The sequence below is a fragment of the Dryobates pubescens genome, chromosome 27 (assembly GCF_014839835.1).
Source record: "Dryobates pubescens isolate bDryPub1 chromosome 27, bDryPub1.pri, whole genome shotgun sequence".
Lineage (NCBI taxonomy): Eukaryota > Metazoa > Chordata > Aves > Piciformes > Picidae > Dryobates > Dryobates pubescens.
The window spans coordinates 14,675,816-14,693,023 of NC_071638.1; the positions used below are offsets into that span (position 1 = coordinate 14,675,816).

At 40.5% G+C, this 17,208-nt stretch overlaps 1 protein-coding gene across 1 annotated transcript in view; it reads left to right on the top strand.

Moving 5' to 3' along the window:
- The window catches only part of PLXNB2 (plexin B2), a 257,964-nt gene extending 241,095 nt beyond the window's left edge, over positions 1-16,869 (top strand). Inside the window, exons 33-39 of the mRNA XM_054173886.1 lie at positions 5,833-5,987; positions 7,580-7,740; positions 8,326-8,473; positions 8,922-8,986; positions 9,708-9,783; positions 11,696-11,770; positions 14,658-16,869. Of these exons, the coding sequence (XP_054029861.1) occupies positions 5,833-5,987; positions 7,580-7,740; positions 8,326-8,473; positions 8,922-8,986; positions 9,708-9,783; positions 11,696-11,770; positions 14,658-14,762 (785 nt within the window). The 3' untranslated portion in view covers positions 14,763-16,869. The remainder of the gene's footprint in view (positions 1-5,832; positions 5,988-7,579; positions 7,741-8,325; positions 8,474-8,921; positions 8,987-9,707; positions 9,784-11,695; positions 11,771-14,657) is intronic.
- Positions 16,870-17,208: the final 339 nt, after the last annotated feature.

The window sequence follows — 17,208 nt, forward strand, 5'->3', positions numbered from 1 at the left end:
CAAGGGCTGCACAGTCAAAGAGATTGGAAATAATATGCTAGAAATGTACCTTTTTCAAGAATCACAGAATGCATTGTAGTGGAACGGACCCTCAAAGGTCGTCCCTGTGCAGCAAGCAGGGACATCTCCAACTAGATCAAGTTGCTCAGGGCCACATGAAGTGTGACCTTGAATGTCTCCAGGGATGGGGCCGCCACCACATTTCTGGGCAACCTATTCCAGTATTTCACCACCCTCACTGTGAAGAATTTCCTCTTTGTGGCTAAACTAAATCTACCCTGCTTGAGTTTAAAACCATTGCCCCTTGTCCTGTCGCTACAAATCCTTGTAAACAATCCTTCCCCAGCCTTCCTGTAGGTCCCCTTCAGAAACTGAAATGCTACTATAAGGTCTCCCCAGAGCCTTTTCTTCTCCAGGCTGAACAGCATCAACTCTCTGTCTTCACAGGAGAGGTTCTCCATCCCTCTGATCATCTTTGTGGCCCTCCTCTGTGCTTCTTGTGTTGGGGACCCCAGAGCTGGACACAGTACTGCTGTGATGTCTCACCAGAGCAGAGCAGAAAGGCAGAACCACCTTTCTTGATCTGCTGGCCACGCTTCTCTTGGTGCAGCCCAGGATGCAATTGGTCTTCTGGGCTGCAAGTGCACATTGTTGGCTCATGTCCAGCTTCTCATCTACCAGTATCCCCAAGTCCTTTTTGCAGGGCTGCTCTCAATTTCATCATCCTCCAGCCTGCATGGATATCAAAGATTGCCTTGACCTAGGTGCAGGACCTTGCACTTTTCTTGAGGTGCTCCTGATCCCACTTCTCTAGCCTGTCTAAGTCCCCCTGGACGGCATCCCATCCTTCAGACTTGTCAGCTGCACCACTCAGCTTAGTATCTGCAAATTTATTGAGGGTGCACTCAATCTCACTGTCTGTATTTATGAAGATAATGAACAACACTGGTCCAAATATGGACCCCTGAAGGACACCACTTGCCACTGGGTTCCATCTGGACATCAAGCTGTTGACCACTACCCTTTGTATGCAATCATCCAACCAATTCCTTATCCACTGAAAAATCCACCCATCAAATCCATGTATCTCCAATTTAGAGAGAAGGATGTTGTGGGGGCCTGTGTTAAAGGGTTTGCAGAGGTCTTTCCCTGTCCACTGATGTAGTTACACCATCATAGAAAGCCACTAGGTTAGTCAGGCAGGAATTGCCCTTAGTAAAGCCATGCTGGCTGCCTCGAATCACCTCCCTGTCCCCCATGTGCCTTAGCATAGCTTCTAAGAGGATCTGAGAGGATCTGTTCCATGATCTTCTCAGGCACAGAGGTAAGGCTGGCAAGCCAGTAGTTCCTGGGGTCCCTCTTAGTACCCTTTTTAAAAACAGGCACAATCTTTCTCTTCTTCCAGTCTGCAGGGACTTCACCTGACTGTCAGAACTTTTCAGATATTATGGAGAATGGCTTTGCAATTACATCAGTCAATTTCTTCAGGACTCTGGGGTGCATATCATGAGGTCCCATAGATGTATGTATGTTCAGTCTCCTCAGGTGTTTCTGAACCTGATCTTCCCTTACAGTGGGAAGAAGATGGGTCACAGCTGATAGTTCTGACATACATGTAGACTTCAATTCCATTCATGTTGTGTGTCAGCCAGGAAACTGGGTGCTTTCTGTTGAGACTTTTTTCAATAAAGAATCATAGAATGCACTGAATTGGAAGGGACCTCTAGAGGTCTAGTCAAACTCCCCTGCAGTAAGCAGGGACATCCCCAACTAGATCAGGTTGCTTAGAGCCCCATCAAGTTTGACCTTGAATGTCTCCAGGGGTAGCACCCTTGAAGGAGCTTCTAATGGTTGTGGTTACACCTCTGCTGCTGTTCTCTCACACCTTTACTGCAGGTACCTGCCATAGCTAACCAGATGGTGACTACTCTGTCACAGCAGGTCCCAACCCAGCAAATTAACTTAAAAAGCCATCCAGTTTAATATAGAGGGCAGTGAAGTGCAGACAAGGGAGGAGACAATTCTTAGTGCCTGTTCAGTGTGGTTGTGCTGATTGCTGAGGTAACTGCTGAGATGGTAGCTGCCTCCACTATAAAGAAGTGGAGTGGACCATGGATGGAACATGGTGATGTCCTTTGCTTACTTTGCTTTCTTACCACAGAGCAGTGTTCAGTCTCCCATTCTGGGCTCCCAGTCTTCATCCTTCCCATCTTGCTATCCTTGTGGCAGGCAGGAGAGGACCAGACTATGTGGTTTCCTCTTTTTTGTTTCTTGTATTTTTATTTTAACTTTCCTCCTTCTCCATGATTGTATCTTCATGTGTGATTCAGTGTGATGAAGCTCCTTGAACATCCATGGTCTGCATTCCAAGATTAACGCCTTAGTTATACATGTGGCATGCTAAATTGTAAAGGAAAAGCAGACTTCTGGGTGCAGTACTCTCACACAAGGGCTCCTGTACACAAGAGAAAAATCTGCAGAGAAAATTCATATCCCAAACTGCAGGTTGAAGACAACCTCCACAGGTTTCTCCCCCACACCTTGTCTTGCACCTTAGTAGTGTAAAAATTGGGGAAGACAGCATTTCATGCCATTTTAGCACTGAAATGTCCTCAAAGCTATCTGGTACCAGCTTGTTCTCATGAAAACCATAAAATGTTACAAAGCTAGTGCAAAGCAAGAGCCTGCAGTGACAGTGATTTGTGAGATGCTATGTGTAGAAAAGGGAGAGGACAGGATCAGAGGCTTCTCCTCCCACACATACACATTTATATGACACAGGGATTTACAGGGTTGGAATAAATGGCAATCCTATCCCGGCTTTATGAATGAGGCTTGTGACAAAGTCGTTTTTCTTTTATTCGGTCTCTCATTAACTTGCACCTTTTGCACTGAGAAGTGTCAGCCGAAGCCATTGACTGTCTGCCAAAGCACTAGGCTTTGCATGGAAGGAAAATGTAAAACCTTGTTCAGAAATGTTGCTCTAAAACGTGGCATTACTTCCATGCTGCTTTTGATTCACTGCTTCTAACAGGAAGACACTAGAAGCTGAAGACTGTGACAAATTAAATGCAGCATCTCTTGCTTCTGGAGATAATAAATGCAATTACTAATTTGTATCAAGATGGAGAATGGTTTCAATGATTTCATGCTAGTATTTCTGTACTGAACTATAAGCCAGAACAACGTGCTGTGTTATTCTGGGGTTTTTCTCCATTGGTTTTGTTTGTGTTTGTTCATTTGGGTTTTTTTAATTCCCTTTTAAAATTCTGACTAAAAACAAACAGAGGGTTGCAGATCAGAAATACTGATTAGCAGAGCTGTGTAGGGAAGCCCTTTCTTCACCTCTGTGGAGCAGTGTATTCACAGGGCAGGAAGGAAACTAATCTGCTACAGGCCACAGAAGTGGAAGGGACCTGCATTGCCTGTCACCATCTCACTTGCCTCTATCATGCTTACATCGTGCTTCATATCACTATAATTAGTCAACACAACCAGTATTTGTCATTAACACCTTCCAGCATTATTTTATATTGGCCAAAGAATGCCCAAAGGCTAAAACAGAGAGTTACAGGGAAGCATTTCACCCAGTGGGCACAGTCTTCTCCCTGCTTACGGCTTGGCATAATGTGGCTATCACAATATAAAGAGAGGTGTTTCCCTCTTTTATTTTTTTTCACCTCCTACATTTCTGTTAGGGAAAATTATATTTTCTCTTAGCAGCCATACTACTGACATGCTTTGTTACCCCAGGTTCTGAATTTCTCTTCCCCTTTCATCCTGCTATTTTTATCAATGAAGTAGGGTCTTTGTGTTGCAGAAGTTCATCTACTACTTCAGCTGTAGTCTCTTAATGGCTACTTTCCTATGAAATAACTACTCTTTTCCTAGTAGCCAATTCTGTTGTTGCTAAACAAGTGCAGGACAAATTAAGTTGCACATAAGGGACAGTAATCTCAGTGGAAACCCCCTCTGGTTGTTTCTCTTCAAAGTTAAACTGGAGCATATACCATCAGGAGGGCAAAGAGACGATAAATTCCTTTGAATCAAAGGAGGAAGCAGATGTTTACCAAGTGGCTGACATGAGAGTGGGAAATAGTTTCCGCTCTAACTGCATGATTTGATCTGTTCATTTACAAAAGTAAATAGTGGGCATTGCGAAAGACATTCCAGACTTCAGGCCCAGCAACAGTTCCTACTGTGCTGGTGGATGATTGCTATGAATGATGTCAATTGCAAAATAGGAGCTGCTACCAAATAAAGTGGTAGGTTTTATTTCTTGCTTGCTTCATTCACATGGACTTCCTTGCTTCATTCACATGACCTTCCAAGTCAAATTATGGACTCTCAAAGGACAACATGATTTAGTGTGGGATTTCTTTTTTCCCTACCGGTTCAAAAGAAGTAAAAGCCCCAGAATAGCTAATGGTTTTCATGAGGATATATATAAAGTAGATTCAATTAGAAGCGTTGGCTTGGTGAAGTTACACATAAATGTTATTCTTCCCTGTGATGTAAAATATGGAACATACATGCAAACTGGTGCATTTACTGTAGCTTAGAAAGAGAACTTACTTAATAAACTGCTATGGCCAAAACTTTGAAAAGACAAAATTAATGCAATTGCAAACTGACATTTTCTGCTGTAAATGGGATTCAGTTACATTAGACACAGCAATGCAGAATAATTTGTGCAATAGGGCTGAGTCACAATTTTATGGGAAAAATAATTTGCACATTTTTAAGATATCAATGATTTTAAATGCATCAATTCAGTAACTTCCACTGGGAAAGTGCCATTAATTTTAGGGACCATGCCAAGCAGATGCAAAAAAAAAAAATATCAGCAATTAGAGGAAGAGCAAGCAAACCAAAGAGATTTGAAACTAACTTTGTGAGATAGAATCTTTTTTCAAGGGATATTAATTGCATATTGGCTGTTTGTACCAAAAGATGCTCAAGCGTAGGGATTGTCTGAATTCTCATGTCAATGCTGAAATGCAAGACTCCCCTTACCCCACTGTGTGATCACTGAACTAAGTAAGCTCAGGGACCAGATGCATCACCAAGCCACAGACAGCATACTGAGGTAAAGAGATGAGCTGTCCTTATCATCAAGGTGCTTAGTCCTCTCTCTGCTATATGGAACAGACATGAAGACAGAACTTTCCCTGGTTTAAGCTGTGAATGCTCACAAACACAGTTTTCAAAATCTTGTTACACAATGGATTATGAATTTCCTGCAGTCTTTACCTCTGTCTGATGGAGTTCATGACCTCTCAGCAAAGGGATGCATTTTTCCTCCTTTCAGCTATGAAGTCAAGTGAGGCTGATCAAATGCTGATAGAAGCAGGTTTGAACTCAGGTACCATACTTTGAACTCAGTGATTGCTACAACAATATCTTGCCTTATGCCTGGAGTAAGCTATGATTGCTCTTTCTGTGGTGGCTCTTGGGTCACACCTAGCTGGGTTTCTGTAATTTGATGATGTCTCCAAAGATTCACAAAGGTGTAGAGTACTTCAGTGTGAAGACCTCAAAAAAATACACATACTGGGCTTATATGACCAAACAGGAGTTTCCTTACTGCATGTTATTTTTTCCTCTGCCTTTGCTCTTGACAAAAGCAAGCTTTTTTTGAGCATATGTATATTGAACCTGTAGTACTTAAGTCATATATGCAGGATGGGAACAGAGTAATCTAGATCCTCTGGGGAAGAGGACAGGTATGCTAAGGATAGGGAACAGAGATCCGACATGTGCTTGCCTACTTTCATGTTGCTGTTTTGGGTGTGGGTTTGTTTTTTTAATTATTGCTATTACTTTTTCTAGGACATGCACTTCTGGAAGATGAAAATAAGGTCTGGCACCTAGTACGGCCAGTAGATGAAATAGATGAAGGTAAATCAAAGCGGGGCAGCGTGAAAGAAAAAGAGAGGACCAAAGCTATCACAGAAATCTACTTGACCAGACTTCTTTCTGTGAAGGTAGGGCTCAGATATACCATTCTTACACCTTACTTCTATAGACTTTGAGGTACAACTGAAGAAAATCGTGCAATTACTAGCTGTGCATTTGGCTGCAGCTTAAAGGTGTGTCATTGTATAGGCTGGTGTTCAAGGCTTCAAGTGATTAATATGCCCTGAGGAACATTACTGGGAAAGAGGTAAAGTATAACTCCCAATCAAAGCTGAGAACCATTACTCTGTGTTTGTTAACTAAGGATTTTTCTTGCAAGACAAAGATGGATACTCACTGTGACACCTGTTTAGAAACTGCTTCAGAGCCTTATATTTCTCTGGTCTTGTGTGTGACAAATAATGCACTACAACTTCGAAAAATAAAAATGTTTTCAATTAGTATGTCCTTTTAGAATATTTTTAGTGCTTATACTGCAGAATGGCTCACAAGCAAAATAAATTTGTGAAGCACTCTTCTTCCTTGCAGAATGAATTTAGAATTATATGTTTCATGTCCCTAAAGGCAGTCTTCTCGTGTATAATGAGAGTGGTTTGATTCCAGCTAAGGCCTTTTTTCCAAGTGTAAAAGTGGCTGTGAAGGAAAGCATCTGTGTGGATGACATAGACTCAGGACAAAGAGCCAGCAAGTTGTTTACATCCCTCTCCTCTGTTAATTAATGCTTTGCAGACACCGTTTTTCTATTCCAAATAGCCAGTTTATAAATTATTATCAGTCTGGAGCTTTATTAACTCATACTGTGAACTGTTATGCTTCTGGACCACAGAAACCCCATAACCCAAGGACTGATGATGTTTCCTTGCTGACAGCAGAGTGACTTAGGATTTGTTTCCTACTCAGTCCTTACCCTGAAGTGGCAGTTAGAGACAGGATGCAGCCCTTCAGATGTGTCTGCAGGGTCAACCAGATGAGGAGGGACAGACTGCATGTAGCCTCAACAGGGTCACCTCTAAAACAAAGGGACAGTCTCTGAGATTGAAGTCTCTATGATTCAGGCAGACTCAGCAATCTAGCCAAGCACACAGCACTCCTGGGACTCTTCACTCCTCAGGCGTGGTGCAGCTCATGTAGCTGGGCCAGACTGAGTATCTGATGAGACCCAAGTGCCTGCCCTTGAACAAAGAGTCAGATGCTGACTGGTACTTTTTCCTCAGTCTCTTTCTAAAAATCACATGGTGCTCTGGAGTTAGTGAAAATGGAGTTGGGAAGCCACAAAAACAATAAAAAATGGGCAACAGTTATGCGATGCACACAATCCTGAAGTGTAAATGTATTGTATGCTTAGTAACCAGTGTCTGCTTCTTCTGTCAAGCAGGAAGCACACCTTCCTGTGCAAACTGTAGAATAGTTAGGGAAGTCACAACCATCTGGGCTAGAACATAAAATTGTTCTCTAGAAGGTCTCTACAGTGTGGCAGTTTGCAAGGTCAGTGCACTAAAAAGTTCCTTTTTTTGACACCTGGTACACTTAGCCCTCAAGATGAAGGCCATCAGTGTGTGCAACTGACTGTTGGTGTCAGTAGATATAAAAGGTTCTAGGGTGGCACTGAGTTCAGCCTATAACACAAATGCAATAGATTTTTTTTTCAATTTGCTTTTAGGGGACACTTCAGCAGTTTGTAGATAACTTCTTTCATAGTGTGCTCAACTCAAACCACGTGGTACCACCAGCTGTGAAATACTTCTTTGACTTTCTTGATGAACAAGCAGAAAAACATGACATCAAGGATGAAGATACCATTCACATCTGGAAAACAAACAGGTACAATATGAACAGAGTAACACTTGCAGATAAATGAGAGTGCAATTCCCAGCTATGTACTGGCACTCTTACCACAGACCAAAGTAAATTTCGTTTATAATTCTCAGAACCACTTTAACTAAGATAAGATGTTTATGTCATTGAACGGATTCCCTGTAAGCCCAGAAGCTGCAGAAATGAAACCAGCTTACCTGTGGAGCTGTCCTTGGCAGATTTACCACTTTACTTCTTGTCTGTCCTCAGAGAATAGGAAAGCAAGAGGCAAACAGGACTAAATTTACTTGTCAAACCACAACATCTATTAAGATACTACTCAGGTAGTTTCTCACAGATATCTTCTTTCCCTATTTCGGGGCACAGATTCTTCTCATAGGAGGTTTTCTGTGAGAGTTGTAAAGGCTTGGTTTACAGACATGGAAACCAGACAACAGATAGGCTGTGCCAAATTATAATGAAATATAAAAATAAGCTTCACTATTGTAAGGAGGTCAAAATGCAAAACTCATGCTTAATTTCACACGATTTATTTGTTGTAGAACATTTATTGTGTAAAAAGGATTATTTCTCTTTTTTCTTACTTTGCAGCCTGCCTCTTAGATTCTGGGTAAACATACTAAAAAATCCCCATTTCATCTTTGATGTTCATGTTCATGAAGTAGTGGATGCTTCCTTGTCAGTCATTGCACAGACTTTCATGGATGCTTGCACAAGAACAGAGCACAAATTAAGCAGAGTAAGTGATTTGCATTCTACATCCTGACTACGCTCATGCCTGACAAGACAAAGGGCATCCTCCTAGACAATACACATTCTCTGAGGAGATACAGCCTTGATAGTTTCTTCTTAGTTTTATAATGAAGTTAGAATTTCACTGCTTAACAGGTTGGTGAACATGTCAGTGCTACAGTTTAGTCTGCCAACTGATAATAATAAAAAGGAGAAAATTATATCTGCCTTTATAAAAAGCAAATTTAGGACCTGATTATTTCATGTCCACCAAAAATTTCATGCCATCTGGCACTGATACATTTGTAAAACTCAACAGCAGTGGCATGTGTAAACTTCATCCTTTTAGGACAAGTAACCCTACCAGTGTTAATAGGCATTCAAATGCTAATCTGTAAAGCTCAAGTGAGATGTTCATAAATCAACCACATTTCTCTCTATGATACATTTTTCAGGATTCTCCAAGTAATAAATTGCTTTACGCAAAAGAAATCTCTAACTACAAGAAAATGGTGGAAGAGTAAGTATAGTCTCTTTTCATTGATTATTTGGAGCTGTTAGGCCTCTAAGCCTGTGCACGAGGAAAGCAAATGCTAAGGTAGTCAAAGTCAGATGTCAAATGCTCAAAATTTTACTCCTGAATGTTACAACTTTCCCTTGGTGGTGGCATTGGCAGAGTTGAAATGGAGCACCCTTATGATCCAGTGCATATCCATCTCAGTGCAGACACATGGAGAGATTAATTCAGGAGAAAATATGCTGTTGATTTCTGCAGTGATCGTCATTACCCATACAATCTTTCTAACCAGCACTGCACTTAGTGGAGATCAAATCCTGAGAACAGTTTCAGAAATATTTTTTTTTTCTATTCTCTCTCTGACTTAATTAATTTGCTAATTGGTAATTCTGTGAATCCCATGGAATGTCTGCCACAGGATAAAACTCTTGCTAGATGATGACTTCAAAAGTTTGAAGACCTAAAATAACCATCAGCTGCAATTATAAATAGATTTCCTTCCTGTGGTATGGCCTGTGTAATCACATATGATTTGCCACTGTTGTGGAAGTACTAATGACTGTTGGAAGGAAGCATTACTAAAGGAATCATTGGTGTGCCGTAGTAGAGCACCTCCTGCATTATTAGGAAGGGTGTTTAACATAATTGCAAAATTGAAAGACAGAATTACCAGAGAATCACAGTGTATTTCACCTAATTGAAAGTCTGTTTTCATCTGTCGCAGTTACTACAAAGGTATTCGTCAGATGGTGCCAGTTAGTGACCAAGACATGAATACCCATCTAGCAGAGATTTCCAGGGTAAGAATAAATTCCATTTTCTTGTCCTGAAATGGGAGAGAAGTATAGTACAGTCTTTCTTTGTCTTCTCTTTCTAACTCAACACCTTTTTTTTTTGTATGTGCAAACATCAAATAGATTTTTCATAAATCTCTGAAATACTCCTGTCTACTGTTGTGCCTTTTAGCCCTTTGAAATGTTGGTTATTGAATGGAGTCAAGAAGGGTTATCATCACTAATCTGAGTGATGTAGGTGCCAAAGCAAAGTGTTCAGGTATTTTTCACATCCATTGTGGAAAAACGATAGCACTCCTGCATTGTGTCTTCTCTCCACAGCATACAGGGGTTTAGCATTGATCATACTGATAACATGTAATGACTGAATTCAGAATGCTCCCGCAGCAAAAATTACATTCCAGCAATTAAAGAGGAGGCACATATGTTAAGCATAGCCTGATTTAGACTGTTGCATGTGAGAAGCTCACCATGTGCTTGCTCAGTGGCACCTTTTCTCTTTGCAGTACAGGTTATTTGGGTTACCTCTCATGGAGAATAGCTGAGGGCGGTGATCGCTGATGACTCTGTCTGGAGACTCTTGGAGCAAACACACTACAAAACCTGCTTTGGTCTTAAAGGATTCTGTCCACTCTGCAGCTCAGCTTAGCTATAGCAGCCTTGTGCCTTTGTAGTACTAGATTTAACTTGGAGAACCAGGAGAGGCCCTCATCAGTCTTAAAAGATGTTGTTTAGCCTGAGCAAGGACAGTGTACTTACTGGCTGCTTTGCTCATTTGCTTAATTTAGTTGAAGAGTTCTAGGGTAAGAAGGATGTTTGGGGAATTTTTTAGTTTATTTCAGTGCCCTTAGGACTTAACATTTTGCAGATCATCATCCTCATGAGAGTATATCTATTTTCAGTCCTTCACTACAATCTCCTCTGCAGTGACATTTCCTTTTCTAGCTCACTTTTATTTATTACACAAATTGATATTGATATAGATATATGAAATTAAAATGTTTGGCAAATAAAAGTAAATTCAGTAGAATGTTCTCACATCAGCAGAATATGCTGATGATTTACATTACATTTTGTTTAAATGAATGTGGAAGGAATGATCGAACATTGCAAATTTTGACCAGATCTTGGTGACTTTTATGGAGCAAGGAAAGACAGATGTTTCTCTGCTGTGCTAGATCTTAGGTAATCATTTACGCTAGTAGCAGTATTTTGCAATTCTTCATTTTTTTAACTAACTTAAAGGACTAAAGGCATAGCTAGAGACATGAATCCTATATATTTGAATTACAAACTATCTCTTTAGACAGGTAACACACATTCACTATATAAGTTAAATGTCAGGGAGGCAGGGAGTAAAAAGTAATAGAATGGTTATTTCCTGCTTCATTTAAAGTCCTTTTTGTCTCTGTCTCTCTCCCTCCTTTCCATCTTCATGATTCAGATGGCCTTTACTGAATGTACACATGCTCATCATCTTGATGAGTTACCTTTGCTGCAGCAAGGCTTGAATAATTCCAGAGAGTAAGAGCCAGAGAAAGGATTTCAAACAGCCATGACAGAGACAGAACCAATCCTTAATATCTCAACAATACGTAGATTGTACTGAGTAATGCCCTAGTTTTCCATACCCATGTTGTTAACATATGTTTGAGCTGTAGTCTGCAGTTTGACGTTCAGAGTTCAAAATATTTTCCACCTCCAGTGTTCAGAGTTGTGGGCATGCTGGAAAAACACCAACACCAAACACAAGTTTGGTGTTCCTCATCCATTATTTCCTGCCCCGTCATTTAACAAAAATTACAGGATGCGGAACTTCCATTTGGAAATCTTGCATCCAGCAGTTCTGTGTGTGCAGAGCTTTCAGCTACTTGATCATATTTTGACACATTTTCTGTCTGCTTGTGTTATTTACCAGGCACATACCGATTCCTTAAATACACTTGTGGCTCTACACCAACTCTACCAGTATACTAACAAATACTATGATGAGGTAAGTTACAGCTTTTGTTTTCATTTTTGAATAGCAATGGTAAAAAGTTATTCAAGGTAACAGCAGTCTGAAAGAATGCCTTCTGTAATTCCCTGCACAATCAGGTTAAAAGTAATGCTGAACAGCAAGCTCTAACTTTGCAGTTACACACCTTCTTTCACAATTAGTCAAGGGTGTGTTCTTAGAAATGAACAATCTTGTCACAGGCTGTGTGGTTTGGGTTGTGATAGTTTAACAAGATCTGAAAGAGAAATAGACTTTAAAATAATTTCTCTTCAGTTTTATCATCACAGTCATTCATAAGAATGTCATGGAGCAAAAGGTAGTCATCAGAGCTATATCAGGTTTCAAACTAGTGTGAGTTTTTCATTAGGAGCAATCCAATAAACCTGCTTACTTGTGGAAATGGGGCCATGCCTTTTTTTATTAGTTAAGATGCACTTGAAACTTCCATACATGCTACTGTCCCTGTTTTCCCATGCCAAATGAGGTGCCTGCCCAAGGTAAACCAAAGTAGAGTAACTGCTGAATATAGCCTGACTCAAAAGGAGGCTCACAGACTCAGTCAGAAACATTTCTTAGATTTTTCACACCCTGTGGAAAGGGGGGCAAAGAATATCGCAGTGTAGCTGGGCTGTAGCTATGGCTCTCCAAACTTAATCTGAAAACAAAAAGAGAGAAGGAAACATTTATTCAAAGGTTTCCATGGAAATGAATGCCTCCAGAAGACTCTCAGAATTCAATCAAAGCAAGTAAGAACAGATGCTGAATTTAAAAAAAAAGAAAAAAAGAGTGAGCTCTCTTCAGTTTGTCTTGCACCTCAGCACAGTTCATGTTTTCACTTATATTTAGCACTAAAGGCAGAGAGTTTCATCCTCAGCTTCACTGCAGCTGCTTTACACAGGAGCAGCCAGCCTGTTGGAGCAAGGAAACTCAAATCACCCTGTGAAGTCTTGCAACAAGGGTCAGTAGGAGAAGCAGCCAGAGGAGTGCAGGCCAACCTGATGGTGTTGGTTTCCTAGTCCCTCATCCCTAGCACTAACCAAACTGGTTTTCAACACTTTCTTGAATGTCTCGGTGGCTTGACCTCTTAGAGAACTCAGGGACTTTGGATGACAGATCACCCATAAAGCCTTCATCCTTCCACACCCCTGTCCCTGCTCTCACCTGTGATTTCACGTTCGGTGGCAGGCACGGGAGAGTCACCAGCGTGTGGGACCTGATCAGTGGCAGGCCGGCAAACCCCAGTGCATAGCTGCAGCTCTTCCTTGCATGTACATCACTGTGTAACAACAAGGTGCATCTGATGAAAAGGCTGCTAATTCAGAGTTATGGAGATAATCTGTCAAGAACCATTCAGCAAAATTAATCGAGCTTATTTATTTTCCATGAAAATGTTTTAATTTGCATAAATTGGAACATTCTGCAGCTGCCCTTGTCTTTATTACTGGCACAGTGATTCCCAGTGTGCGCTGTACCTTCTGCATCTCTGCAGGGCTTGACAGTGACTAAGTGGGTACATTCTAATTGTCCACATTTATATGAGGGATATATTCACCAGCAGAGATAATCATGAATTATTTAGTCTAAATTTGAGGAGTTACAGCTAGATGTAATTGTTTAAATTAAGGGAACAATATTGAATTAAATTAGGTCCAATTTAAATACCGTAATAAGTGTTTATTAACTGTCTTGTAAAAATGTTTTCATGCTTTAAAAACAAATCCATTAAAATAATTATTTCTAAACAAATTTGCACAGTGTTTGAAACTCAGATGCTACACCAGCCCTTCAAAGTGAAATTACTGGCTAGATTGATACTGACTGCATTAATCTACACTGTCAATGATGTGCAAGAAGTACATTGTGCAAGAAGCATTAAGAACCACAGGCAGTGACAGGCAAACTCTGTATCTCCAGCTCACATACAAGTTTACATAGCATTTAAACACAGCTAAAGGTTTCTGCTTGATTACAGTGTCTGACTTGTATTAATAAAACCAGTTCCAGAACAGGAATGGTTTTCCTGTGTAACACATTCTTCTAATGGAGAAACCTAATAGTTGGTGGAAAAGTATCCCTAAAGGATGGTGGAAATTAAAACCTTTTGAAACCTTTGAAATTTGATCTTGAGAAGCCCTAAAAAACTCTTATTTGAAGAAAAGCTTTTTCAAAAGAGTTGACCTTTTCTAGCTCTCATTTTCAAATCCCTTGTGTCTTACAGTCATACTTGCCTAGACATACTCAGTCCAGCAGAGGCTGCATGCAGGATGCTGCTCCTCTGGCAAGCTCTTTGCTTCCTGAACTATGTGGTGCTGGGTTAGAGCCTTGGCATTTCTTGGTGAGGGCCAAAGGGAGCTCCCAGCAGCTGCTGACACTGCGGCCAGACCGTTTTCTTTATCTTACTGCCTATAGATAGAAGAGACCTCGTACTGCCCTGCCTTATGCCTGTGCATGGACCACCCAAGAGTTTCTCATAACCAAAGCTCATGGGGCTGGGGCTTAACTACTGCTGGTAAATGACACTTAAGCCTTGTGGGGTGTGCTCTAAGTAAAAGCACTGCTTCTTAAATAGCTATAAAGATATTCCCCCCCCCCCCCCCGTCTGCTCCATCTTGGAATGTATTATTTTACAAGATAAAGGTACTACCTATTAATTTGCTTGGATCCCAGCATAATGAGAAACATTACAGCAACTTAGATAAAGTACCAGAGACAATCATTTTTACTGCCTTTGAACAGCAGAACATGGGGCCTAGTAGATGGACTTACCTTTGGTGCAAAGTGAATGCAAAAGACTCTTTACAACCATAGTAGCATCAAACACTTGTTCTGGGAGCTATGTCATATATTTTAAGCTATGTTTATCTGTGTTTATTTCTTCTAGATTATAAATGCACTTGAAGAGGATCCAGCTGCACAAAAAATGCAGCTTGCCTTCCGTTTACAGCAAATAGCAGCTGCGTTAGAGAATAAAGTGACTGACCTTTGACTCAAAAGCCGCAATAAAGAAATCTGATCCGAAGATGTTCAAATTCATTCTTCCTGTTAAGGAAATAGTGTTCTATTTTTTAATGTGTAATTACAACTTTAAATGAAAGACTTCATGTTTTTTGATAGCAGAGGTGTAATGTAAAGAATTTTTACTGTAAATTATGCTTCTAATGAAAAGCTGTGTTGTGTGTAAATGAATCTTCTGTGGGAAAGAGAGTCCTTTGGTTGGGTGCAGGGTGGGGGGTGGAAGAAGGAAAACATAGTTTGTTTAATTTAGTAGAATCTGAGGCATCAGAATTCAGCATTCATTATTCAAGTAAATTCAATGCTATAGCATCCTTTCTATCTTAAGCAATATTTGTACTAGGAATACAATAATATACTCAGAGACACATGCAATATCCCCTTTTATTTTAGTAACTGGAAATTAACTTCCATAATAGCTCTAAAACGTAGTCTTTGCTCATAACGAACATTATGAACGTGTCTGATTTCTCTGCAAGATACAAAAATGGGATTTGCTACCACACACGGTTCTTAATTTAATTATTTATGTCCATGGTGATGCATAGTATTGCACCCACCACAGTAGGCTGCAACAGAAATAAAAGTCATGTCGGCGTAGGAGGGTTCTACCGATAAAGTCTCATTTGGTCCAGAAATCACTGCAAAGAAATAAATAGTCCTTAAAACTTTACAACTCTTTGTTATTATTGTGAGTTTTATGATATATGCTAATGTGCCTTACTTGTACTAATTCTGTGAATCTGATGGTTTTGTAAAAAGAAGCAGATCAGAAAAAGAAATATTTATGTGTTATTGAATGACTTTTGTGTGAAAAACATGACCAGCAGAATGCTTGTAATTAGCTGCTTGCCGAGAGTGTGCTGTTTAACATGATCTGATTATGTATAATATCTTATTTTAGAATGGTTCTGATGATTTTTTATTTGAATCTCGGAACTGTCCTAGAAATACCATCACTTGTTTTTATTGTATTTGTGATGTAAAATACTAGTATGATATTGGGAAAAATCATATACCCGTCTATTGAAAACCACTCAGTTTTGAGCCTTGGAATGCTGCATTTGATTGAATACACACCATAACCCATAGCAAAGAGAATTGAAATAACTTGTCAGAAAGTGTGTGTTTACAATATAGGTAAGCTCCATACGAATCAAAAAGTTAGGTACGTCTTCTTAAATTGCTGTATTGCACACCAGAGAACTTTATTCCTCTTTGTCTCGCAAGTTTTTGGCAGTAAAGTAGCATTTTAATGAAGCGCTGCCATCTGTACTCCTTCGTTCATTGTCCTGCCAAGCGCCCAGACTCTGCTGATTCTCAGCAAGCTAATGCAGTGTCTGCTGCCTGCCCTCCCTGCCCGCTAGGATGTCACACAGTGACTGCTACTGTTTGTTGATTATTTTTTTTTCCTTTTTAATAAAATTCCTAGTCTTTGTCAGTGGGCCTTTCCTTCGGTTTCTGAAAATCAAAAGCCTCACCAAAACTGGTTTCATGCCCAGTAGGCTGGGAGAGGTTTTTTGATTTGTTTTGTCCTCTACTTTCTTGCATTTGTGTATAATCGTTCCTGAACCTGCCCAGGCTGTAAGTTATTTTACACTGTTTAGGACTGAGGTACATGACTTCTACATCAAGGTGCTTTGCCAGCTACTCTTTGAACAACAAAGGCATCCTAATTTCATGGCTAATCTGTTTCTTTGTCACCATTTGTAAATCCTGTTAATTGTAAATCAAATACAATGTTGTTTTTTTCCACCAAGTGTCATGGGATCTTTACTGAAACTGGAGGGTGGGTGTTGTAAGGGGTCTGTAATGCTTCCCCCAGGGATGGTAGAGCAGGAGTGTCCATCAGTCTGTGGTTGGTAATGGAGGAGCACAGCACATCCTGCAGATGGTATGCCTAATGTCATGCCCTTTTTATGGGCATTTGCTCTGAAAAATGAGAGTACTCTTGAGAAGAGACGATGTTGTGCAACGTTTTGCAGCAAGGTCTTCTTGCCTCATGAAAATCCATCTTGGGACTTGAAAACCAATCAAAATACAGGCTCAGCAGCATCTCTCCAGAGAGCTCAGAAAGCCCTGCTTGAGCTAGTAAGGCTTTCAGAGGGAACATTAGCTCTACCCCCACCACCATTGACTTGATGCAGAGCAGCTGCAGGTGGCTACCGTGGCTGTGGCAATACCTGTCAGACAAGCCTGTGTGCCTGCCAGCACGTGCAAGTTTCTGATGGATCCATTGGTCAATCTTTGGTGCCATTTTTTTACGTCTTGGGAAACCTTCAGGGTTTTTGGCACTGCACCGCCGTCTGCCAGGCAATACGGAAGCAGATAACTGTGAGCAGCTGCAGCTACAAAGGAGATGCAATGCCAGTTCTTCAGTTTCTCAGAGTCTTCTCTCCTGAAAGCACAGAGTTAGAACT